The following is a 27,116-nucleotide window of genomic DNA, read 5'->3' as shown; positions in this document are numbered from 1 at the left end:
TTTGAACTACAAACAATTATTTAAATTAAAAATAAATTTAATCCTTGTTTAGATACATGAATTAAAGTTTCATCTCACCAAACTTTGTGTAATGAGCTAAAATGAAGAAGCAAAACGTTGATTTGGTTTGCTAAAACCTTTTATTGGGTAATTTTATTAATATTTTACACCATAATTCTGCAGATGGAAATTTACAGTGGGGAGAATAGGTATTGAACACGTCAACATTTCTCTCAAAAAACATATTTCTAATCGAGCAATTGACATGAAATTTTCAGCAGATGTCGGCATCAACCCAAGTAATGCACACATAGAAAGAAATCCAAACATTTATGTCCATAAATGAATTTATGTGTAATAAAGTGAAATGGCACAGGGAATAAGTATTTAACACGATGTACTTAGTGCAAAAACCTTTGTTGGTGATTACAGCCTCAAGACGCCTCCTGTATGGAGAAACCAGTCGAATACATTGCTCAGGTGTGATTTTGGCCCATTCATCCACACAAACTGCCTTCAAATCTTCAAGGTTCCGGGGGTCTCTTCTGTGAACCCGGATCTTCAGTTCTTTCCAAAGATTTTCAATTGGATTCAAGTCTGGTGATTGACTGGGCCATTCTAGCAGCTTTATTTTCTTTTTCTTCAACCAGTTGAGTGTTACCTTGGCTGTGTGCTTGGGATCGTTGTCTTGCTGAAAGATCCACCCTCTTTTCATCTTCAGCAGCCTGGCAGATGACAGCAGATTCTGATCAAGAATGTCTCCATACTTTTCTCCAGTCATTATTCCTTCAAGGAAATGAAGTCTACCAGTACCACATGCTGAAAAGCAGCCCCATGCCATGATGCTCCCACCTCCAAACTTGACTGTTGGTGTGGTGTTTTGGGGGTGATGTGCGGTGCCATTTTTCCTCCAAACATGTTGTGTCTTATGACATCCAAAGAGTTCAATTTTGGTCTCATCTGACCAGAGTATCTTCTCCCAGAATGTCATGGGTTTATCCAAATGTTGTGTCGCAAACTCCAAACGAGCTTCAACATGCTTCTTCTTCAAACATGGAGTCTTGTGTGGTGTGCGTGCATGGAGGCCATGGCGGTTGAGTGCATTACTTATTGTTTTCTTTGAAACAACGGTACCTGCTGATTCCTGGTCTTTCTGAAGCTCTCCACGAGTGGTGCTGGGCTGTTGGAGAACCCTTCCAATGATTGTTCTGACTCCTCTGTCTGAAATCTTGCGAGGAGAACCTGGCCGTGGCAGGTTTATGGTAATGCCGTGTTCTTTCCACTTCCGGATGATGGCCCCAATGGTACTCACTGGAACTTTCAGAAGTTTAGAAATGCGCCTGTAACCAATGCCTTCAGTGTTTTTTGCAACAATAAGGTTGCGTAGGTCTTTGGACAGCTCTTTGCTTTTACCCATCATGCAATGCTTTTTGTCTAACACCTTGCTGGTGAGAAACGTTTTTAAAAGGCATCAATCAGGACTATACCAGCTGATATTACTTTGCACTAATAGGGGGCAGGTTAACCTTCTGAATACTGACAAACTCCAGCTGCTTTCTTGGCTTGCCAGACCTTTTTACCCCTCCTTTTGTTCATGTGTTCAATACTTATTCCCAGTGCCATTTCACCTTATTACACATAAATTCATTTATGGACATAAATGTTTGGATTTCTTTCTATGTGTGCATTACTTGGGTTGATGCCGACATCTGCTGAAAATTTCGTGTCAATAGCTCGATAAGAAATATGTTTTTTGAGAGAAAAGTTGATGTGTTCAATACTTATTTTCACCGCTGTATATAAAAACAAAAAACACAAGAATAATTGCATTTGAAGGGAAAAAAATCATTATTAACCAAAATCATGAACCTTTTATAAAGAATATTAGTATATTTTTGATCAACTGGAAAATCTGGATAGGATTAAAATGCTGTCCTTAGAAAAAAAACCCTTATAGTGGCAAAGTCATTCCCCTGTGTGTTTATGGCTGAATTTTCATTGAAGGTTTTTTTTAACAAAATATGAAACTATTAAAAAAAAACAAGAACACATTAAAGTCACAAAGAAGCTATAACTTTAGTATAAGGAGGCTTTAGACTTTAAAAAGAAAAGTATGAGTATTTATCATAAAAAGGATTTATAAGTTTGCCATTAAGAGCTTCAATCAGCTTTATTTCTGCAGCACTTAACATTATTTACACAATCTATTTATTGAGTCTTATTATATAAGGTGTCTCAATGTGCAGAAATAAAGTCAAAAAGTTTTTAATCCCTAACTCCTTGAATTTTTGTTCCATTCACTTTCCAGTTTTGTTGTCTTAAAGGAAAATCCTCCTCCTTTTGTCTTACGGTTGCACAGGTTTAACTTTTATAGACAACACGTTTGGTGAAAGTCCATATGTCTGCAGAAACTACACACACACAGAAAAAACAACATAAAAAACACAGAAACACACAATTTGAATACCTATAGTGAATAATATCAAATATGAGACATTAATATATGAATTACTATCTGTTGTTGGCAGTTTTCAGAAATATAAATAGAACTGTTACCTCTTCAATGGCTCTCTGCACTTCAGTTTCAGTCATCCCTCCAAAAGACCTAAATCCCATGTCCAGTCCAACGACATAGTCTGATCAACACACATAAAAGATCTTTTTAGGTCAAACGTTTTATTGAACAAGGGAGACATGTATGACAAGACACAATAAAAAAGAAACATTCAGAAAAAGGATTTACTTACTAGGCCCTTTGGTTGTTGAGGATGTTTTTGTAGAGTTGAGTGTTGAAATCAAAAAAAGGAAAAAATGTTAAAACTTTACAGATGTCACACATAATACTATTTTTTGATGTTCTGTGTATGAACAACTGGGGGACAGGATTTCACAAAACAAAATATTGTTCGGTCTTTTGGGATTAGGAAAATGGCTGCCAGTCATTTAAAGCAGGAGTCAGCAGAGTTTATGACATGAAGTTCCAATTCAAAAAAGTTCTCCTTAACTACTGTGCCATCAACAACTATAATACGAACTTTAATACAAAGAAATGCAAACATATTTCCAATGTGAACTGTCAAATACCATAAACAGGTCAAACATATTTTTTTAAACAAACTTTTGCATTAACTCAAAAAGGTGCTTTCATAACATTATTGCTCAAAGAAAATTTATCAAAGTTGAACCATAAACATGAAAAAATTAGCATATTTTTGTTTATTCATCTTGTTTGACATCATGAATCAGGAGTACCTGAGTAACTTTATGTAAGTTTATTCTGTGATGGTACTTTTATTGAATTTAAATTTACATGTTTTTACTTTGTCATTAGTTTGCTATTATGGTAACATAATTTTTCCGTAATTATACGGCTTCATTATTCATTTTTTTCATCCCCAGTTATTGGAGTGGCGATCAGCTGTTGTATTCATGTTAAAACTTGTTCACATTTCATTTTGACATTTGGTAGAACTGAAAGAAAGTCAGGGTTTAATCTCACCTTGATTGGTTATTATTCAACAAACTGAATTTATAACTACAGAAATGTCAGCCACTGTGACCCCAAAAACATGACCAAAAAAACCCACCTATGCAGTCATAAACATGTGCAACAGCTAGTGGATCAGCTTTGTACTTTTCCCACTCAAAAACACGGTCACGTAACAGACACTGACATATGGACGATCCCTGATTTAAAGAATTCGATAAAGTAAACGTGTATAATTTACAGATTAAAAAAGTTAAAAATCATACCAGTTGCTGCTGTGATGTTCACTCCAGTACTTCTGACGTTCTCAAACACAGAGAACAGAGTGAATGTGTACTTAGTTCCAGCAGTGAGAGATGAGACGGTGTGGTGGATCACTGCATCTCCAGCTGGAGCACTGATGTTTGTCTCTGTGCCGTTAAACTGAAGAACAAAGCTGACATTGGTGTTCACTTTATCCCACTGCAGAGTGATGCTCGTCTCATTTTGTCCTGATGCTTTACAGTTTTTGGCATTTGGAGGAGCTGAAACAAAAAGGAATATGGTAATGTCTCAAACAAATTACCAGTGACGGTTCTATACTAAATTACTCCCCAGACAAGACCCTCCTCAGGCGCACCCCAACAGAGTCACAACACAATTTTGTCTGTGTCAACTTGATACATAAGATCTCTAACTATGCTTAATATATAATATATCGATCTTTACTTCAGAGAAGAAAAATCTGCTCATGGTTGCTGTTTTCAATACTATGATTGACATATTTCTAGTTATGATTGGTTAAATAAGGTTTTATCCCCATGGAGTTGTAGATAATGGTTAACACTCATCTTTAAAACTACCTACAGATTTGTGAAAATTCCATTGACTTATTATAGAACCCAACGTGATGGAAAGAAATGAAAAAAAACCTTCAAACATGTAAGCTCAAAACTAACCTACATATCAGTAAACTGGTTAAAGAAAATGTTGAAAATGTTTAGTCTTCCACAAATGATTATTAAAGTACTGACTAATCTGAAGGTATTTGCCCTATGAGCATCTTATGGCAGTGGCAGCAACATGCTGTATAACTATCACAGCTCGTTCAACATTTATGAAAAAATGGTACAATAAAACCTTAGTGTTAAAGCAGACACACAAGTCATGACTTGCTATGGGTTACAACTAAGTAAAGTATTTGAAGAAAATAATAGCGTAAAAAATAAAAAATTATGTCAGTTGAAACATTTAGGCCTACTTCAGTTTTAGTCGTGGACCACAAAAAAAAAGTTTGCTCATTGACGTTGTGGCGGTTAGCAGAAATGTGCATCCCTAGCCACATACGAGGGCAAACCCTGTTCTTTATTTCGCTCCTCCTCTTCTTTAGAGATGACTTTGACCTTTTTTTTGTCCATCTCTGATTTTTTGGCGCTTGACAATGAACTGGACTAAACCAATTTTCACTTTGGTAACTTTTATTTTTATGTGTTCCCTTTTTTTATTTGGCCAGTTCACAAAAAAACAAAAGAAAAAAATCCAGAACTTTATATATCTGTATTATAATGTAGGTTATAGATTGTCACGGTATGACTGAATTTTAAAATATTTTAAAATTCACACCCCCCACCTTCCTCTCCCATTCCTTCCACCTAATTTGGGAGAGACACGCAGTTGAACAGATTCCCTCCACCCCTCCCCTTTTTCTTTACACACTTTCCCGATGCCTTGTCAACCAACAGAAAGTATTGTGCGCTGCGTCGCTGTTGGCTGATTGTGGCGTGTCCCAGTGGGCACGACAGAATTGCGGGCAGCTACAGGGGGCGCCGATTCGCTGGTTTCAGGCCGTTCCAAACACCATGATATAAGAGATAATAGAAAAACAAATAGTGGCGTTTTTTTTTTTTATCTTCCAAGTGCTGAGCCGACCCCCCTTTGAATTGGCGCCCTGAGCAACCGCCCGCACTACCCGTATCTAAGACTCCTACGGCAAATTACGGAAGTTCATTCTATTCATATCTTTTTTTTAACTGACAAATCACATTGACATTTCAAAAGGATACAAAGATGAAACAGTTGTAATGTGAAGCTTTATATTCCTTTTTTTAACATTTTTTTTTTAATTCTTTATATTCTTACCAGTGACCACTGTGAGTTTTTGTCCGCTGCTTCTGACGTTCTCCAACACAGAGAAGAGAATAACCGTGTATTTAGTCTGAGCCATCAGGGATGAGAATGTGTAAGTTACTGGTCCATCTCCATCTGTGGCAGTGATGCTGGTTTCTGTGCCATCAAGCTGAAGAACAAAGCTGATGTTGTTCACTTTGTTCCACTGCAGAGTGATGCTGCTCTCATTCTGTGTTGATTGCCTGAGATTTTGGGGATTCTGAGGAGCTGTATATAGAAAAAAACAAAGTTTAAGTCATCACTAGGGTTGCATGATATGAGGAAAACACGCGATATGCGATATTAGAGATTAATATTGGAATAACGATATAATTTGCGGTATATAAAGAAACAGCAAATAAACCAAAAACATTGTTCCCGTTTCATTTAAAAATTGGTCAAATGCACAAAAAGATTTATTTGATTCGTTAAATGCTTCAATTTGCCATAAGATTAGCACATTTAAGGTTTGTGATTTATTGCGATTTTCTGTCCTCTGCAATATGCATATTGCGATAACGATAAATTTTCAGCATATTGTGCAGGCCTAGTCAAGACTTATTTTTAAATGTTTTTGTTTTAATATTTTTTTTAATTAAGTTGTTTTAAAATAAATATTTAGGTAGTATAATATCTTTATAGGTCTAATCCTCTAGTCATCTTAAGACATCAATGCTTTTACAAGATCTAATCCTTTTTTCTCTCTAATGTTCAACGTCACCCTATTTTTCTGTTATGGAAAAATCTTATAACTACAGATTATTTTCTTGATTTATTTCTTCTCACCAGTAACTGCAGTAATATTGGTTGCTTTGCCTCTGACGTTCTCAAACACAGAGAAGATAGTGAATGTATATTTAGTTCCAGCAGTCAGGGATGTGATTGTGTAAAAAATGGGTCCATCTCCATTTGGTGCACTGATGTTTGTATCTTTTCCATTAAACTCTAAGATGAAGCTGACAATTTTGGTATTTACATTATCCCACCGAAGAGTGATGCTGGTCTCAGTTTGTCCTGATACCTGAAAACTCTGATAAGGAACTGAAAAACAACAGGCACACATTAGAACATAGTGTGTTAAAAACAACTGTAAGTTTGACGTTTTTTTTAATGATTTGTAGTAAATTTTAACCCTTTAAAAACCAAATCAAGTTTAAAAATCTATGATTAAAAATCATACATTATCTGTAGCCTTGGGTGAATGATACACACAAACAATGTTTTTAAAAATTTGTTTGCTCTGGCATTTGGTTGAACAGCCAGTAAAAAGGTTAAGAACAAATCCAATGACCAGGTTGTGTAGCTTTTTCATCTACTTTGTAAGAATACAGTCTTTCATTTAAATGTCATTACAGCAGTATTGAGAGTAGCAGGAAGTAAACAAGTTTGATGATGAATTAGAAAAAAAACATTACCTGTACAATATGGATAATAGCATGAAGATTGATCAAAAAGTTTGTAGACGTAGAAGTCTCCGTAACAGAGTTTGGCCTTCATGAAATATGGACTATAGTAGCAGCAGTTATCAATGTAAGTATGACACAGAGGAAGTGTTACAGATTGATTGTACTCAGTGGGATGAGGTTCTGCCAGTTTTAAGTAAGGAGACGTCCCACATGTGTCTTCACATGTTTCAGTGATCTGAGCTCTGGTTTGGCCCAAAAAAAAACTGTACCAGCCTCCTTGGACAATTCTTCCACCACATCCGTTTATGGGGCTCCAGTCACTCACTGCAGTATAATGCTCACAGGGGTCGACACACTGAGCACTTCCATTATTAATGAAGCAGTTCAGGTCAGGAGCACAAAATGTCTCTCCACAAGGAAGATGTCGATGGTCTTTTTTGTTTGCATGCAAGAAATAAAAATACATGAAATTAGTACATTTAAAGAAGTTAGTTGTTGTACTTAGTAGTGGCCTAAATTCAACACTAGCAAAACACCAAAGTAAAGGTAAAGAGTCCATCAGGTCTTTGGAACTATTAACATAAAAACTGAGATTAGGATACAACTGTAGAGATCATTAACAGTGGTTCATATGCAGGGTATCTAGTAAGGAAGAGGCAAATACAACAAATCAGAGAACAGAATAAAGTATAACTTCAATGCAGGAAGTAGATTGTGGAGAGGAAAGAAAATAGATGCAAACAAGGGCACAAATTAATTAACACAGAAGTTATCTTATGCTTCACCACAAGATCTGACACTGGTTTACAAGTCAGAGAAAGGTAAATGGAGTTTTGATATTGCTCAATGAAATTAATTTAATTTATGGAAGTGTTTTTTCCACCCATAATCCAAAGTAAAATGCAATTCTCAGTTGACAATTCAATTTGCAATTTAATCATGCAATTATAAAATGCATTTTGCAATTAGCAATTCAATATTGGAAGGTGGTGGGCCCCACCCTGATGAGCTTCAGACAGTTTGCTTTTCAATTTGAATTTTGAGACTGATAAAGTGCCATGCTTATGCAGATGAAAATGCATTACACCGGGGGGGGGGGGGGGGGGGGGCTCTGTTTTGCAATAATATTTAAATTTTGACACAAAAACTATGGAAGCATTTGTGTTGCATATTAAAAAATAAAAGTCAATAGCAGAAATGCTTTTTCATTTTCACAATGTAACTGCATCAATTGACTCAAAAATAAAATTGATAAGCAATCTTCCAAAATGCCTTTTCTTTTTGTTCATAAACATCGCTCGTGCTGTCTCTTGGTTTAAATCATAAAAAAAATTGTATTTGACACTTCATTTTCTAAAAGTTCTCTAGGAAATGTGTGTTTAAATTATATGAGAAATATCTAATTTGAAAAATGAAATTGATTTATTTGAGTCAATTGATGTGGTTTCAATGTGAAATTAAAAAAGTATTTCTGGTATTGACTTTTATTTTTTATCATGCAACACAAATGCTTCCATAAAAACCTCACAACGAGGCTTCTAGTGTGCAGCCGCAAAGATGGCAGCTTAGAGTCTTTTCTCCTCCGACATTAGGAATTAAATTGCCCTTCAAACTGGACAAACGATATCCAAAGTGATTTTAAGAGATGGAAAAGGGCAAGATGTGGACAGGAGAAAGCAGGCTAAACTAAACCAAAGAAACCAAGCAAACTGCTGATTCTCATGGAAGCAACAGCCCAGAATGCCCACGTGCTGGTGTTAGCAGCACATCATCGGCTAATGCTAACGAAGACGAGGCAGATGAAGAAATCAGCCTAACAACAATACTGACAGAAATGAAGAGTTTCCGCCAAGACAACAAACAGCAATTGAGAGAAATTAAGGAAGAGATTAGCAAGGCAAAGATAAGGCTTGACGAGGCGGAAGAGCGGATTATGAGCGCCGAGGAGAGGCTGCAAACAATGGAAGAAGTCATGGAGGAGCTGGTGAAACTTCAATCACAGCTAGAAACTCAACAATCGGACCAGGAAGGAAGGGCCAGACGAAACAACATCAGGATCTACTCTGTGGCGGAGGGCTCTGAAAATAAATCCCCATCAATGATACACTTTATCGAAGAGCTGCTTAAACAAAATCTGTCACTAGAGGAAGACAGAAACAGGTTCGGAAAGAAAAAGGGATCCGATTTCAGACCCCCTTCCCCGCCAAACTTAGAGTTTTCTACCCGGACGGAACTCGTGTATACAACTCAGCTGAAGAAGCGACGAAAGAGATGGCAGAAAAAGTATTACCGGTGACCGTGCTGACACCAGCAGAGACGCTGTTGGAGCAGATCAGGAGGCTGACCTGGACTGTCAGCGGAGGACGAGGACAGAGACGGCGACAAGGAGGATCATCGTACAAGGACAAGCTTCAAAAGTTCAGACGGGGCCCGCCGCAGGTAGACATGAATAACAACTAAAAAACAGTTACTACAGCAGCCCAGATGAGTGCACACATGCTGCAGATTTGAGCATGATGGGTAAATACATGCTGATATTTTTTATTTTTATTAAATTTTTATCTCTGGGCAAATGCATCCTTTCTTGAATTCTATTGACTTAAAGTGAGACAGAAACTCTTTGGTTTACTTCTGAGTAATGATTTTTATTTGAATGTTTATTTTCATTATTATAAAAAGCCGAAATGAAGGTAACAATTAGTCGGGGGGCTGAACTTTGAGCTGTATACTCACCATCAAAGACAAGTAACTTTGTCAGAGGGCCCTTTCTTAAAAGAGAGATTTTCCCTCAGGATGGCTGCTTTACAACAACAACAGGGTTCTCAGAGGAACCCCACCTTTGGAAGTTCTAAGGAATATTGGTGTTACTTGAATAAGGGCATTTTTCTAACTAGTTATCTTGTTTATAGTTTGTTTGCTGCAGTTCAGAACAGCCTGAAAGCTGTCTTTCCCTCATCCACTAAAATCCAGACACATCACGAATATGATGGTGGATAAAACTATAAGAATAATAAATAAATGTAAATGGTATGCTGAATCCTATTAAGAGAAGTAAAATATTTGGCCGGGATAGGCTCCGGCAGCCCCGTGACCCCAAAAGGGAATAAACGGTATGGAAAATGAATGAATGAATGAATGAATGAAAATATTTTCAAAGCTAAAAAGACAACGGAGACAAGTGGTCTTCCTACAGGAAACACACCTAACAGAGGCTGAACATGTAAAACTGAGGAGACGGGGCTTTAAACACATTTTTTACACATCCTGTAAGTCAGGACACAGAAGAGGACCAGCTATTCTAATATCAAATCAGATCCAATATGAACACATTTCAGAGACCAAAGATAAGGAGGGTTGATATGTAATGATCATAGGAAGGTTTGAAGGGTTTTTGGTAACATTACTCAGTATATATGCCCCTCCAGGAAGTGATTGGCAATTTTATAAAAAAAGTATTCAATATTATGTCCACAGAATCTCACAGGATACTTATAAGTGGAGGAGATATGAATATAAGATTAAAAAAGATGGACTCGTCTGGTTCTAGTTTAGGCCACAAAAAACCTATATTTAACAAATTGCCTCGGTTATATCAAAGAAATTGATATAATATATGTTTGGAGGGAACTGAACCTAACTAGCCGGGACTACACTGATCACTCAGCACCACAATCAACTTACTCCAGAATAGATTATTCCTTCATGTTCAGAAAGATCGGCACCGAATCCAGTCATGCGACATAGGAACAATAGATATATCTGACCATGCACCAGTAAAAATGCTAATAAATATCAATGACAAGCCCACATCTCCAACATGGAAATTGAACCTGAGATAGATCACTGAAGATAATGATAATGGAGAAGTTCCCCCTAGTGTGGGATGCGTATAAAGCAGTACTGAGAGGAAACACAATTTCGCTCTCCTCATCGTTAAAGAAGCATAAACAAAAAAAGCTTAATCAATTAACATGTCAACTTGCAAAAACAACATAAAATTGGAGCGAAAAATGATAATGGAACAAAGATAAAAAAAACTGCAAAATGAGATAGATGAGATACAGCAGGGAAAATAAGTATTGAACATGTCAACATTTCTCTCAAAAAACATATTTCTTTTTTTTCTTTTCTTCTACTTGTCCTGTCCAACAGCTGGGCAGGCAGATGAGAGCTGAGGGCCTCTTGTGTTGGACATATTTTACTTTAACAATAAGGGTTATTAATCTTCATACAAACCAGAGGTATGTCTGAATAAACCCCTATTGTAATTGAGGCCAAACTTTATTAATTTCAACCATGTTTGAAAATCTTTGGTGTTGGACCGGACGGAAAAGGGAAGAAGAGAGAGGGACGTTAGAGAGAGGGGGGGGGGGGGGGGGTAGGAGGGTGATAATAGGAGGGGAGGGGGGATAAGACCATGAAGCAGCATAAAGCAACAAGTTTACTGGTTGTTTATCATTACGGTAAGGTTCAAATGTAGTAAAAAAAGGGCGGGGCCTTTCCACACACACACTCAAATGTTATCAACGCATCTGCTAGCTGCAGAAACGTCCACATGTCGACATGCACACAAAACAGATAGTGTTCACAGGCATACTTATTCCATTAAACCAACTAGTGTGAAATATTTCAGTCATTCATCATGCAAACTGTTAGTGCAAAGTTGAGCTAAAACCTGTGCTCAGGTGAGTGTTTATGTTATTCTAAAATGGATGGTGAAACGTGAAAAGAAGGAGGGAGAGTGCCCATCCATCCCCACCCCAAGACCCCCACCGCCGCAGCAGCAGCGGCGGCAGCCGGATTCCCCCCAACGCTACACGGGTACAGGCAGGGAACAACCGCCCCCTGGGCGACCAAGCCCACCACCCAGGCCAGCCCTGCAGGGCCGCCGTGAGGCCCCCACAGCCAGAGAGCAGGGAGGCACGGAGGGAAAGAGAGTGCCACCCCAGCCCAACCAGGAGAGCAGCCCCCCCGCCGTGCCGGGAGAGCCCAACGCAGGGCCCCACCAGAGAAAGACGCCCACATCCCCAGAGGGGCACCCCACCACCACCTAGGAGTTCCGGGCATCCCCCCGCCCCAACCCCAGGTACGAGCCAGGACCCCCCAAGGGAGACCCGCTCCGCATTCCAGGCAGCCACCCACCCGGCCCACGGTTGGTCCAGGGAGGAGCAAGGCAGGGGCCCGCCGCCCCCGCCCAGGAGTGGGGAACCCCGGGGAAAAAAGAGGGCCCACAAGGGGTGTTGTAAATATGGCCCGACCAGGCTTGGCCACAGTTGGAAATTTGGCGTGGCCCAGCGCTCAGGGGCAAGGACTAGAACCCACCCCCCAGGGACACGAACACCCCCGGCTCAGGTGTAATGTGAACCCCCCCACCACGCGGAAAGAGCACCGCCGGGCCCAGGAAGCCGGCACCCAGGGGACACGGCCGCCGTTGCCAAGGGGCCCGTACCCCCCACCAGGGAAGGGGTAGGGGACAGATGGTCCTAGTTCCCACCTTCCTTGGAAAATGTGTGTGCGTGTATGTGTGTTTGAGAGGGTGTGCATGTGTGTGTGTTTATGTTGGAATGTATATATTAAGGGGGCAGGGGTGTTTGTACTAAGGGGGGTGCAGTTAAAATTGGCGGGTAGGGCCCTAAGGGGACATCTCCTGATTACTCACAGTGATGTCCCCTCACCCTCCCCACCAAGGGCCCTACATGTCTAAGGTGCAAATAAAACCGAAAGAGGGGGGGCCCACTCCATACGGCAACCATAGAAGGGGGGCCACTGCCAAGTAGCCCCCCCCAAGGCGCATCGCAGGCTAAACCCCCCACCCCCTCACCCTAATATGAGGTTATATGAGGAAGGGGGTAAGTTGGGGACAGCTGGTAGACTGTCCCCTGGTGGTGAAAAAGCTGTCCCCCAGCCCCCCCCCCCCCCCAGCAAAGGGGCCAGGCCCACCCAGCCCAGGGGCCCCACCCCCCGAGGCGCCGACACCCCAGGCCCAGCACCACCCACCCAACACAGAGAGAGAGGAGCCAGAAAGCGTCGCCCCCCCCCCGGAGCAAGCCCAGGCCCCCATCCCCAAACGCTGGCCCTAAAAGAGCTCTGGTCAGGCCTCGACGGGACCGTGGCAGCCAACCGGCCGGGGCAACCGCCGATTGCCCCAGCGGAGACCCCGACCCGTCAACCCCCCCCCCCCCCTGTACCAAAAGTGGGTTCCCCTCCCCCCCAGAACGCCCCCCCAATGGACAGGGCCGACAAGACCCCCCACCCCAAACCCCGCAGCCGAAGCGGATGACACCCAGAGCGACCGGGGGCCCCAAGAGGGTTGTCCCGTCCCGTCCCAGAGCCAGGGAAGGGTCGATCCCAGCCCCAGGTGTGGATGGGCAGCCCATCCAGCGCCGCTGCCCCCCCCCCCCCCCTCCGAGCAGGGCCCCCCTCCAACCCCCCCCAGCACAGGCAAAGGGACCACTCCCCCAAGCCAAGCCAGACCACTCCCCCACCACGCACCCCCACACCCAAGCCCAGAGGACCACGCAGCGCCCTAGCCCGCCCCACCCACGCGCCGGACCCGACCCTCAACCAACAGAGCCCCCACCACCCTCCACCAGGCAGCAGAGGCCCCGACCCACGCCAGAAGGGCAAGGAGCAGTGACGACCAGGCCCCCCCACCCCTAAGTCATGGAGTTAGCTATAGGAGACCAGAGAGACCGAATTCTTTCAAAGTTACTTGAACTTTGGGCTGACATTTTTTCCAAGCTGATATGATCAAGCAGCAGATTTCTGTGTTGACTTATATTTATATTTTCCTTTTTTTCCAATTTATTAAAATAGTTTTTTTAGCAATACAAAGAGTTATGAAAATGATAGAGCCTAATCCTCCTTTTACATCGATGGCACTCATGTCACCAAGCACACAAAGTGACGGTGAAGCCGTGATTGAAACCTTAAGCCAGACTGATAGATCGGCACATACCTGCTGCCAGAGAGCCTGGACAGGCGTGCAGAACCATAGTGCATGCATGTAATTGTCGGGTAGATTACTGTCACAGTGCTGACAAATGTCTGAGTTGCTGAGACCCATCTTGAACATCCTCTGTCCAGTGAAGTAAATTCGGTGAAGAGTTTTGAAATGGATTAGCTGCAGATTTGGACTTTTTGTCAGTTTAAAGGTGTTTAGACAATGTTCTGACCAGAAGCTTTCATCTGTGCTGATGCTCAAATCCGCATCCCATTTTGTTGCCGGAAGTGAAATATTATTATCTAAATTACATAAAAGTTTGTATATTTTGGAGAGAGTTTTATTCATTGACAAATTAATCAGAGTGGTAACTACATCTGGTAGCTTTAAATCGTTGTCTCTGTATTTAAACTTTTTAGTAATAATTGATTTAAGTTGCTGATATTCCAAGAAGTTATTTATTCCATGTTTGTCTTGAAGTTCCTGGGGAGTTATGAATCTTCTATCAATAATTATGTGCTCTAGTTGTTTTATGCCCCCTGCTTGCCAAGCTGGGAAGTGGATCATTTTTTGTTTATAAGGATGTCTGGGTTGTTCCAGATGGGTGTCATTTTGCACAGTTGAATTGATGATTTTGATATTTTGAGAAATTCCCACCAGGCTGTTAAAGTGGCATTTATATTAATACTTTTGAAACAATCCTGTTTTTTAACTGTTTGGCTAATAAATGGAAGATCTGACAGGTTGATTTTTCCACACAATGCCTGTTCCAAGTCTAACCATGAGTTGGTTTCTGGATTATTTTTTAACCATTTTAAGATGTATTGTAATCTATTTGCACAGCTTTTTGCAGATTTTAAAGTTTTTAGACTGATTCTTGTAGGTTTATTGTTCCATAAAAACTTTGATATGGATGAGTCTAATGTTTTGAACCATTTTAATGGCGGTTGTGTGGGAATCATTGAGAAGAGATAATTAACTTTGGGTAAAATTTTCATTTTTACCGTGGCTACCTTGCCCATAAGGGACAGAGGCAGGTTGGTCCAGCGTGTTAGATCGTCCTGTATGTTTTTCAGTAATGGGGTGTAGTTTAGCTGCACCAGTTCTGATAGTTTGGGGGGAAAATTGATACCTAGATATTTGATATTTCCTGATTTAACTGGTATTGTGAGTCTTTGCTCCGCATTACTGTTCAGTGGTAATAAAACAGACTTATTCCAGTTAATGGAATAGTCTGATATAGAGGAGAATTCATTAATGATTGTTGCCGTTTCATTTACAGAATGTAAATTACTTAAAAACAGTAATATGTCATCTGCATAGAGACTAATTTCATGATGGCTGTGTTTGGTTTTAATTCCTTTAATGCTCTTATTCTGTCTTATTGCTGCAGCTAGAGGCTCAATAAAAATATACATATTTCTAATCGAGCTATTGACATGAAATTTTCACCAGATGTCAATAGCTCGATTAGAATCAACCCAAGTAATGCACACATAGAAAGAAATCCAAACATTTATGTCCATAAACGAAGTTATGTGTAATAAAGTGAAATGGCACAGGGAATAAGTTTTGAACACGCTTACTGAAATTTATTTAATACTTAGTGCAAAAACCTTTGTTGGTGATTACAGCCTCAAGACACCTCCTGTATGGAGAAACCAGTTGAATACATTGCTCAGGTGTGATTTTGGCCCATTCATCCACACAAACTGCCTTCAAATGTTCAAGGTTCCGGGGGTCTCTTCTGTGAATGTCACGGTGCCTCTGTCAGGTTCCTCCCCCCTCCCCTCTCTGCTTGGCCTAATTCTCCGCAGCTGCCGCCACTCATCTCATCAGACTGCCTGACCTTCATAAGGAGCTCCAGGACCATCATTCAACACGAGTTCGTTGCCCCTAATGGTGCATGTTCAAGCCTCAAGTGAAAACTTGTTTAAACTAGCCTCGGCCCCTCGTCTCATGTTTTCTGTCCTGTTCCAGGAATACCCACATCCACGAGTGAGCGGTCAAGCGGACGAGTCAAGCAAACTCCCAACCACACTCACCGTCTGCAGTGGAACGCTGTTGGAATTTCCCGGCTCCTCTCAAGTCTCGGTCTGGTTCCTCAAGCGGTTGCCTCCTGCCCTCGTCCGGTCTCGGATCCACGCTCTCCCTCCAGCCACGTCGCCTCCCTGCCATACCAAGACTTCGTCACCAGCCGTATCAATAAATCCTATTCTTACCATAACTCACCCCCTGTCATCCTTCTGGGTTCCAGCATCTGGGTCTGCCTAAACTTAGCCTGCCATGACAGAACGAACTCGCCTAAGCCCCGACCCAGCTGACCCAGAGGGCCTCCGTCTTGCCGTAACCCAACAGGGCATCATGCTCGGACGTCAGGCAGATGCTCTCGCCCAAATGGCCTCGGCACAACAGGAGTTATTCCGCCGAATAGACGGTATGTCTCAAACCCTCGTTGATCTAACCGGAAAATTTGCTAACCCTGCTACAGGACCAGCTATTGCTACTTCCGACAACAACACTGCTCCCACTTCCTCTTCCGGATCCTTCCAGCCGGCGGAGAATTTCCGGTTGCAGCCGGAGCCCTTTTTTGGTGACGTAGAGGCCTGCAGCGGCTTCCTATTACAGTGCCAGCTCATTTTCCGTCAAGCCCCAAGGTACTACCAGTCCGATCATAGCAAAATCACGCTCATTGTTAATTCCTTACGCGATAAAGCTCTCCAGTGGGCTCAAGCCTTTATTTCTGCAAATCCTATTACCCATCTTCTATATGAACATTTCATCAATGAATTTCGGCTCATCTTTGATCAGCCACGCCGGCAAGATGAAGCCACCAGGCGCCTTTTAAATTTAAGACAGCGGGGTCGGTCAGTAAGCGATCATCTGATCGATTTCCATATTTTGGCAGTTGAAGCGGGGTGGCCAGACATTGCTCTGAAGGGCATTTTTTACCAGTCTCTGAATGAATCCATTAAGGATCATTTATGCACACAGCCGGAGGCTAACACATTTGAGGACCTAGTCACTGCTGCTCTCCGATCAGACATCCGTCTACGGGAAAGACATCATGACCGCCCAGTCAACCATCGCAAAACCTTAAATAATCACCCGGTATCGATCACCCCCGCTCAAACACAGCCAACAATAGATCCGGTTCCTTGCCCCAACCCTCTGGAAGAACCTATGCAGGTGGGGCACTCTAAATTATCCGCCGAGGAGCGACAGAGACGTCGCATGGAGGGTTCATGCTTTTACTGCGGCGTTCAGGGCCATTTAGTTTCTCAGTGTAAACGGCGTTTAAACTCCCAGACCCCCCGTTGAGTGACAGGCCACGGGGGGAGTATGTTTCAGCCCGGACTCCTACTACTTTCCTTTATTTACCTGTCAAAATCTGCACTAAAACTTACATTCATAGTACCAAGGCTCTCATAGATTCAGGAGCTGAACAGAGCCTTATTGATTCAGATCTCGTCACTAGTCTTTGTCTACCCACAGAATCTCTCGAACACCCTGTTGAAGCTTCTGGTTTAGGGGGTCAACCCCTTTCACGCATTACTCATCGTACTAAACCCGTCCAAATTCTAATCTCTGGAAATCATCGTGAAAACATTCAGTTCTTCATCACTCGCTCTAAACACACCCCCATCATCCTGGGGTATTCCTGGCTAAAACTCCACAATCCTCAATTTAACTGGTGTCTCGGTCATGTTACCAATTGGAGTCCTTACTGCCTGGCCAACTGTCTTGCCTCTGCCATTCCCTCCACTTCTCGTCCGTCCTCTGAACTCTCATCTAACTTAAATCTGGACAACATCCCTGCCTGTTACCATGACCTTCATGAGGTCTTCAGCAAAACCAAGGCCTGTGCTCTGCCACCTCATCGTCCGTACGACTGTGAAATCAATTTACAACCTGGTTCCACCCTCCCTAAGGGAAGGCTGTTCAATCTTTCCAGACCTGAAAGACTCGCAATGGAAAGCTACGTTCAGGAGGCGCTTTCTCTTGGACATATACGACCCTCATCATCACCCGTCGGCGCCGGATTTTTCTTCGTAGAAAAGAAAGACAAGACTCTACGCCCCTGCGTCGACTACAGAGAACTCAACCAAATCACGATCAAGGATAAGTACGCACTACCTCTAATTTCCACTGTTTTTGACTCCGTGCAGGAAGCTCGCATCTTCATGAAGCTGGATCTCCGAAACGCCTATCACCTCGTCAGGATGAAGGAAGGGGACGAATGGAAGACGGCGTTTCATACTCCTCTTGGACATTACGAGTATTTGGTAATGCCTTTTGGGCTTACCAACGCCCCCGCCGTCTTCCAGAGACTAGTAAATGATGTCCTTCGGGACTTTTTGAACCGGTTTGTTTTCGTCTACCTAGACGATATCCTGATTTACTCCAAGAACCTCACCCAACATGAACTGCACGTCCGTCAAGTCCTCTCTCGTCTTCTGGAAAATCAATTATTCGTCAAATTGGAGAAATGCGAATTTCACGTCGACCAAGTTCAATTCCTGGGATACATAATCGAGCCGGGTCTCATTAGACCCGATCCGGCAAAGATCGAGTACGTAACCAATTGGGAGCCTCCTAGCAGCCGAAAAAAGCTTCAGCAGTTCCTCGGCTTTGCAAACTTCTATCGGCGGTTCATCAGGAACTACAGTAGCATCGCCGCCCCACTGACACGTCTCACGTCCACATCCCGAAATTTTTCCTGGACCCAAGAGGCTCAAGAAGCTTTTGACCGGCTAAAGGGTCTGTTCGTCTCTGCTCCCATTCTGATCCAACCGGACCCATCCTGTCAGTTTGTGGTAGAAGTGGATGCCTCTGATTCGGGGGTCGGAGCCGTTCTCTCCCAGAAAGAACTCCACTCCGGTAAGCTCAAGCCGTGTGCTTTTTTTTCTAAAAAACTTTCTCCCGCAGAGCAAAACTACGACGTGGGCAACCGGGAACTGCTGGCCATCAAGCTGGCCCTGGAAGAGTGGAGGCACTGGCTGGAGGGAGCGGGACACCCTTTCGTGGTTTGGACGGACCATAAAAATTTGGAATACCTGAGGACGGCCAAGAGACTGAACTCCGGGCAGGCAAGATGGTGTTTATTTTTTGACCGGTTCCGATTCACAATAACTTATAGACCTGGCAGCCGTAATGTCAAACCCGATGCTCTGTCCCGCAAGTTCAGTTCTTCAGATTTAACCACTGCCAACATCATTCCTCCCACCTGCATCGTGGGAGCCCTCACCTGGGATATCGAGAACCGTGTCATCCAGGCCCAAGGTGAGGAACCCGGTCACGCCCCTTGCCCTAACGGAACCCTGTTTGTCCCCAACTCTCTCAGGTCTGACGTACTGTCATGGGGGCATGCTTCCAAGGTGTCATGTCATGGAGGGGTTCAACGCACTCTTAATTTAATCAAACGCCGATTTTTTTGGCCGTCCATGGAGAAGGATGTTCGGGAATATGTGGCCGCCTGTTCCACCTGCGCCCGTTCCAAATCGGCGAACTCTCCGTCCGCTGGACTCCTTCATCCACTACCCACTCCCAGCCGTCCCTGGTCACATATAGCCTTGGACTTCATCACCGGACTACCTCCTTCTCAGGGTAACACTGTAATACTCACCGTCATAGATCGATTCACCAAAATGGCTCACTTTATCCCGCTCACCCAGTTACCCTCAGCCACCGAAACTGCCCAAGTCCTAGTCAATCAGGTGTTCCGACATCATGGCATTCCCTCGGACATTGTATCTGACCGTGGCCCTCAGTTCATCTCCCAAGTGTGGAAGGCGTTCTGTTCCGCCTTGGGGGCCACGGTCAGCCTCTCCTCTGGATATCACCCCCAGTCCAACGGTCAAGCAGAGAGGGCCAACCAGGAACTGGAGGCAGCTCTACGCTGTCTGGCGGCACAGAACGATAAGGACTGGTCCCAGTATATCGTTTGGATAGAGTATGCCCACAATACTCATATATCCTCTGCCACTGGGGTGTCACCTTTTGAAGCCGCCCTCGGGTACTCACCACCTCTGTTTCCGTCCCAGGAACTAGATTTGGCGGTGCCGTCGGTCCAGGAACATCTCCAGCGTTGTCAGCGCGTCTGGCGCCAGACCACAGAAGCTCTCCTCCGCACCAAGGAGAGCAACTGTCGCATCGCCAATCGCCACAGGGTGGTGGGTCCCGAGTACCAGCCTGGGCAGAAGGTTTGGCTCTCCGCCCGCAATATTCCTATTCAAGCTCACTCCCGCAAGTTGGCTCCCCGGTTCATTGGACCTTATACCATTGAGAAAGTCATCAATCCTACCTGTGTCCGTCTACGCCTCCCTCGAGCTCTCAAGGTACACCCCTCATTCCACATCTCGAAGATTAAACCCGTTCAGGACAGTCCTCTGTGCCCACCGTCCGCTTCCCCACCACCCACCCGGGTCATCGACGGCGGCCCCGCCTATACTGTGAGCCGGATTCTGGACGTCCGTCGTCGGGGTCGCGGGCACCAGTTCCTGGTTGACTGGGAGGGTTACGGTCCTGAGGAGCGGTCTTGGATCTCGCGCTCTCTCATCCTGGACCCGTCCCTCATCGAGGATTTCTTCCGGCTCCATCCTGATCGCCGTCCTGGACCGCCTGGAGGCGGTCGTTGAGGGGGGGGTACTGTCACGGTGCCTCTGTCAGGTTCCTCCCCCCTCCCCTCTCTGCTTGGCCTAATTCTCCGCAGCTGCCGCCACTCATCTCATCAGACTGCCTGACCTTCATAAGGAGCTCCAGGACCATCATTCGACGCGAGTTCGTTGCCCCTAATGGTGCATGTTCAAGCCTCAAGTGAAAACTTGTTTAAACTAGCCTCGGCCCCTCGTCTCATGTTTTCTGTCCTGTTCCAGGAATACCCACATCCACGAGTGAGCGGTCAAGCGGACGAGTCAAGCAAACTCCCAACCACACTCACCGTCTGCAGTGGAACGCTGTTGGAATTTCCCGGCTCCTCTCAAGTCTCGGTCTGGTTCCTCAAGCGGTTGCCTCCTGCCCTCGTCCGGTCTCGGATCCACGCTCTCCCTCCAGCCACGTCGCCTCCCTGCCATACCAAGACTCCGTCACCAGCCGTATCAATAAATCCTATTCTTACCATAACTCACCCCCTGTCATCCTTCTGGGTTCCAGCATCTGGGTCTGCCTAAACTTAGCCTGCCATGACAGTGAACCCGGATCTTCAGTTCTTTCCAAAGATTTTCAATTGGATTCAAGTCTGGTGATTGACTGGGCCATTCTAGCAGCTTTATTTTCTTTTTCTTCAACCAGTTGAGTGTTACCTTGGCTGTGTGCTTGGGATCGTTGTCTTGCTGAAAGATCCACCGTCATTTCATCTTCAGCAGCCTGGCAGATGACAGCAGATTCTGATCAAGAATGTCTCCATACTTTTCTCCAGTCATTATTCCTTCAATGATATGAAGTCTACCAGTACCACGTGCTGAAAAACAGCCCCACGCCATGATGCTCCCACCTCCAAACTTGACTGTTGGTATGGTGTTTTGGGGGTGATGTGCGGTGCCATTTTTCCTCCAAACATGTTGTGTCTTATGACACCCGAAGAGTTCAATTTTGGTCTCATCTGACCAGAGTATCTTCTCCCAGAATGTCATGGGTTTATCCAAATGTTGTGTCGCAAACTCCAAACGAGCTTCAACATGCTTCTTCTTCAAAAATGGAGTCTTGCGGAGTGTGCGTGCATGGAGGCCATGGCGGTTGAGTGCATTACTTATTGTTTTCTTTGAAACAACGGTAGCTGCTGATTCCAGGTCTTTCTGAAGCTCTCCACGAGTGGTCCTGGGCTGTTGGAGAACCCTTCTGATGATTGTTCTGACTCCTCTGTCTGAAATCTTGCGAGGAGCACCTGGCCGTGGCAGGTTTATGGTAATACCGTGTTCTTTCCACTTCCGGATGATGGCCCCAATGGTACTCACTGGAACTTTCAGAAGTTTAGAAATGCGCCTGTAACCAATGCCTTCAGTGTGTTTTGCAACAATAATGTGGCGTAAGTCTTTGGACAGCTCTTGCTTTTACCCATTATGCAATGCTTCTTGTCTAACACCTTGCTGGTGAGAAAACTTTTTCAAAGGCATCAATCAGGACTATACCAGCTGATATTACTTTGCACTAATAGGGGCATGTTAACCTTCTGAATACTGACAAACTCCAGCTGCTTTCTTGGCTTGCCAGACCTTTTTACCCCTCCTTTTGTTCATGTGTTCAATACTTATTCCCAGTGCCATTTCACCTTATTACACATAACTTCATTTATGAACATAATTGTTTGGATTTCTTTCTATGTGTGCATTACTTGGGTTGATGCCGACATCTAATCAAAATTTCGTGTCAATAGCTCGATTAGAAATATGTTTTTTGAGAGAAATGTTGACGTGTTCAATACTTATTTTCCCCGCTGTATACTCAGAGTAAGTAAAAAAAAAATTGTTATTTTTAAAAGAGGGATATTACGAAGCAGGAAGTAAAGCAAGGAAACTATCAGCATACAAATTGAGAAAAACAACAAAAAGATAACACAATCACTAAAATAAGACTCTCCCGAACAGAGGAAATACAATATAAACGAGAAGATACCCAAAATTTTTTTGAAGAATATTACAAAAATTTATATGCACAGCCAAGACTAGATAACATAAATTAAATTGGAACTTTTCTTGAATCCCTAGATTTACCTAAGGTCACACAGGAACAAAATAAAACCTTGGTGGCAGAAATAACGGAAAATGAAGTAAAAGCTGCAATATCCAGGCTTAAACCACAGAAGACTCCAGGTCTAGATGGCTGGTACAAATGTTTTAGGGCTCAACTAATTCCTAAACTTTGCAAAATATGTAACTGAGTATTACAAAAGGGAACAATTCCCTCCTCATGGAGGGACGCTATAGTTTCAGTGATACCAAAAGAAGGAAAAGAACAATTAGATTGCAAGCAATACCAGCCAATATCAGTGTTAAACATAGACTATAAAATATTTATGTCAATATTGGCTAGAAGAATTGAGAAGATCTTTCCTTATTCACCTTGACCAGACAGGATTTATTCATCAAAGACAGACCCATGATAGTTTGAGAAGGACACTACATATTATTTGAATATACAACAAAATAAGACACAAGCAATGCTTATGGGGTTGGATGCAGAGAAGGCATTCGATACAGTTAGATGGACCTTCCTGTTTAAAGTACTAGAGAAATATGGCTTAAATAAAACTCTTATTCAGGCACTTCAAGCTGTATATAATAACCCCACAGCAAGAATTAAAATTAAGGGTAGTCTTACGAAACCCTTTACACCGGAGCGTTCCTGCAGACAGGGCTGCCCATGCTCACCACTTTTATTTCCTTTATTTATTGAACCCCTCAGTCAATTAATTCGACAAGCAAAAGATATTACAGGAGTGAAAATGGGAGGACAAGAAAACAAATTATCATTATTTGCAGATGATGTGTTAATCTATTTAACACAACCCCTGAAGTATTTACCAAGATTAATGTCATCCCTAGAAGAATTTGGACAATAATCAGGCTACAAATTAAATGTCCAAAAAACCCAGATCTTAACTCTCAATTTTAATCCACCAAAACAGCTTCTGAATAAATATGACCTGATATGTACTACAAATACAATGAAGTACCTAGGAATTAACCTCACCCAAGATATTACTAAATTATTAGATGCAAATTATGCCCCTCTAAACTTAAAAATAAAATCAGACATTTCCAGATGGACTCATCTACCATTCCATAACTTATCTTCAAGGATAGACACAATTAAAATGGTTATCCTTCCTCGCCTAATGTATCTTTTCCAGATGCTACTAATTGAAATAAAAGATCAGCAATTCATTGAATGGGACAAGATGATTTCCCGTTATATTTGGAAGGGCAAGAGACCCAGAACACGAAACAAAGTAATGCAACTGTCAAAAGAGAAAGGGTGTATGGCACTACCAACCCTCAAAGATTATTATTATGCGGCTCAATTAAGACCACTTGTAGGTCTCTGCGATCCGCAATTTAGGGCAAGGTGGAGGGAAATAGAAGAGGGAGAACCTCCCATCCAAACTAAGATAGCAGATAGTAAATTGATATGGCGGAAATTAGTAAAAAACTGTAATTTGGAGGGAGCAGAAAAGGTGCTGCGATGGGGAGCATACGACACAGATTTTATACCAAACAGGACAGACTCAAGATTTAAAATATGGAGGACAACAGGAGTCACAGCATACTGCAACCTAATAAAAAATGTGGCAGTAAAAAGTTTTGAAATGTGTAAGAAAGAATACAGTTTGGAGAAGAGGGATTTTTTTGTGTACTTACAGATACGCCACAGACTGAATGGGATCCTGGCTGAGGGATCAGGAAAATTAGACAATGACATACTGAATGTGTTTATAACAGCCAATACATCTGGGAGCGGACGAAGAATAATATCCAAACTGTACAAGGGCCTACAGGACTCCAGACACACAAACACTCAATATGTTAAAAGTAAATGGGAACGAGAAGGAAGATTGCTCATCTCTAAGGAAGAATGAGAAAATATCTGTAAATCCCAATGGAGAACCACACATTCACATAGTTGGAGGGAATTTGGATGGAAAAGCATAATCAGATTCTTCATCATCCCCACACAAAAGAGACATCAAGGTGTTGGTACAAACTGTTGGAGCTTATGTGGCTCATCTGAAGCCAACCACTATCATATATTCTGGGATTGTCCTGTACTCACATCCTTTTGGCAAGAAATCCATAAATGTTTGGAGACGACATTTCAAGAAACCTTTCCCTTTAATGCCTCAGCTCTATTCTTGGGAACAGTAACACAACACAAGCAGTCTGCAGCAGACCAATATTTCATGAGAATATTGCTGGTGAGAGGGAAGAAGGCCTTGACAAAAAAGTGGTTACAGCCAGATGCTCCAACAGTAGATGATTGGTATAAAATAATCCATGACATTTATGTTATGGAAAGACTAACTTTTGCAATAAAGATGCAAACAGATCAACTATATGGACCTCTTAGATCAATCAGACCTTCTTTAATTTCAACAAGAAAATACTTCTCTATTACAAGATAACAGATAACGTAGGTTTATTTTATTGATTTGTCTTGTTTTGGATAGGAGTGTGATTGACAGCTGTTCTGTTTTCTTCAGTTCTTATAAAAAAGAGGGGAAGTGGGAGGGAAAGGGAAATGATCAAAAACACGCATTCTGATTTACTGACTGATTTTACATCACTTACATGATGTAAAATAATGTGTAACTTGGAAACAATGTAACCATGATTTAAAGTTGATATTCCCTAAATAAAATAAAATGACTTTGAAGCAAACTATGTTCTAAAATGTCATTTTTAAAAATAATGTATGGTAAATTGCATTATATGTTTTCAAAATAAATGGTGAAATTTCATATTGAATTGTAAATTGCAAAATGCATTGTTATTTTAATATTCACATAAAAAACTTATGACAATTTAAAATGCCACTGATTTTGTTTTTATTTTATGTTTAATTTTTAAAATTGTCATATTGAATTGTCATATTTAAAGCTGAATTCTTAATTGCAAGCCTGCATGTTGAATTATCAATTGCAAAGTGCATTTTGCAAATGCATGGTCAAATAGCAAATCAAATTGTCAATTGAAAATTACAAATTACTTTGAATTATGGGTGAAAAAAACTTCCAAAGTAATTACATGTATGAAAACTTGCCTACGAGGACGGATAAACAATGAATATAACTCAAATATAGAAAAAGGTCAGAGGCATCATGAAAGTTGTGATTGAAGCTGTGGAACTAAATTCCTAAAAGCAAAGGACTGGGAAAAGTACTGAAAAGGTATTACAAAGTATATGTGGCAATTACTTAGTACCTAGAAGAACTTAGAGCGGGGGTGGGGGGTGGGTGTGTGGTAAGCGGGCCGTTAAACTATTTAATCTGGGCCGCCAAACTGGAATAATTTATAATGGTAACCCTTATTGTTTTATTTTCACCGTAAATTAGGTGTCTCCATAAATGTTGCACTACAAATAAATTGACAACCGTTAATGTGAAGAAAGTAATTCTGCATTTATAGGATGGTTGAAGATTTTTTTCGTTTTTGACATTTATGAGTTTTCCGAGTCAGACAGGCCTTTTTCCGATCATTCCAACACCACTTAAACTCAGCATTCCTCTAAGTTCGCTCTTTTCCCTGAGGGATATCGACCCATTGGTGCAATTGGCACTAAAATAAGAAAAAAAAAATCTCCTAAATGTGTTGTTTTGTAATACATATCTCAATTTGTCCAAATTCCATATCATTACTTTCACTTAAGAGGTAGATAACCAAAACACTCCGTGCTTTTGCTCCTGGTCCGGCTTTCAAGTTAAATTTAGAGCTCCTTTTGGCCCCGTGAGTCCAAAAGTTTGCCAAAATCTGACTTATAGGATAGTTATGAAAAATGACATGAGTTAAATGTTTGCCCATTCACTTTCAAATGTATTCCTATATTTATCAACTTTTTCCATCTTTTTTTATAAAATGAAGTTGAGTTAGATATACAAACGTGGCCTTAGTTCATCAAAAGGAAATAGTCCCTGACATTTGTTGTTTTTATGGAAGAATACAGAAAGTGGAAAAACATTATTAAAATTTAGTGTTAGTATTGAGCAGGGATCTTTATATGAAAAGATCATAGTAACTGGTGATTTATTTTTGAATAGGTTAACTATGTAATGCTATAAATCAAGAAACATATTTAGTATTTCTTAAACATCTTTTGATCACCTTCCAAACAGGTAAAGTAGATTTTCTTACCGGTAATGACGGTCAGTTGAACTCCACTGCTTCTGGTGTTCTCAAATACAGAGAAAAGAGTGAATGTGTATTTAATGGCAGGAGTGAGAGAGGAGACTGTAAAGACTGTTGGTCCATCAGGATCTGATGCAGCAAAGATCCTGTCTTGATAATCAGCATCAAGAAAATAACCACTGTATTTTGCCTTACTCCACTTCAGAGTGACACTGCTTTCATTTTTTTCAATTAAACTGAATATTTCTGCATTTGGAGGAGCTGAAGAAGAAAAACAAGATGAGAGTGAAAGATAAGAT

At 42.1% G+C, this 27,116-nt stretch overlaps 1 protein-coding gene across 1 annotated transcript; it reads right to left on the bottom strand.

Annotated features, from left to right (window-relative positions):
• Nucleotides 1–117: 117 nt before the first annotated feature.
• LOC105354826 (fibronectin-like) lies at nucleotides 118–27,116 on the bottom strand. The gene is made up of 7 exons (XM_078936260.1): nucleotides 26,824–27,116; nucleotides 7,048–7,470; nucleotides 6,419–6,673; nucleotides 5,606–5,860; nucleotides 2,748–4,011; nucleotides 2,557–2,636; nucleotides 118–2,411 (listed from the first exon to the last, which is right to left on the bottom strand). The coding sequence occupies exons 2-5, from the start codon at nucleotides 7,127–7,129 to the stop codon at nucleotides 3,725–3,727; spliced, it is 879 nt and encodes a 292-aa protein (XP_078792386.1). The 5' UTR covers nucleotides 7,130–7,470; nucleotides 26,824–27,116; the 3' UTR covers nucleotides 118–2,411; nucleotides 2,557–2,636; nucleotides 2,748–3,724.

The sequence above is a fragment of the Oryzias latipes genome, chromosome 18, assembly GCF_053564925.1.
Source record: "Oryzias latipes strain Hd-rR chromosome 18, Olatipes_Hd-rR_3.1".
In the NCBI taxonomy this organism is placed as follows: Eukaryota; Metazoa; Chordata; class Actinopteri; order Beloniformes; family Adrianichthyidae; genus Oryzias; species Oryzias latipes.
This window is presented reverse-complemented; position numbering and strand designations above follow the sequence as displayed.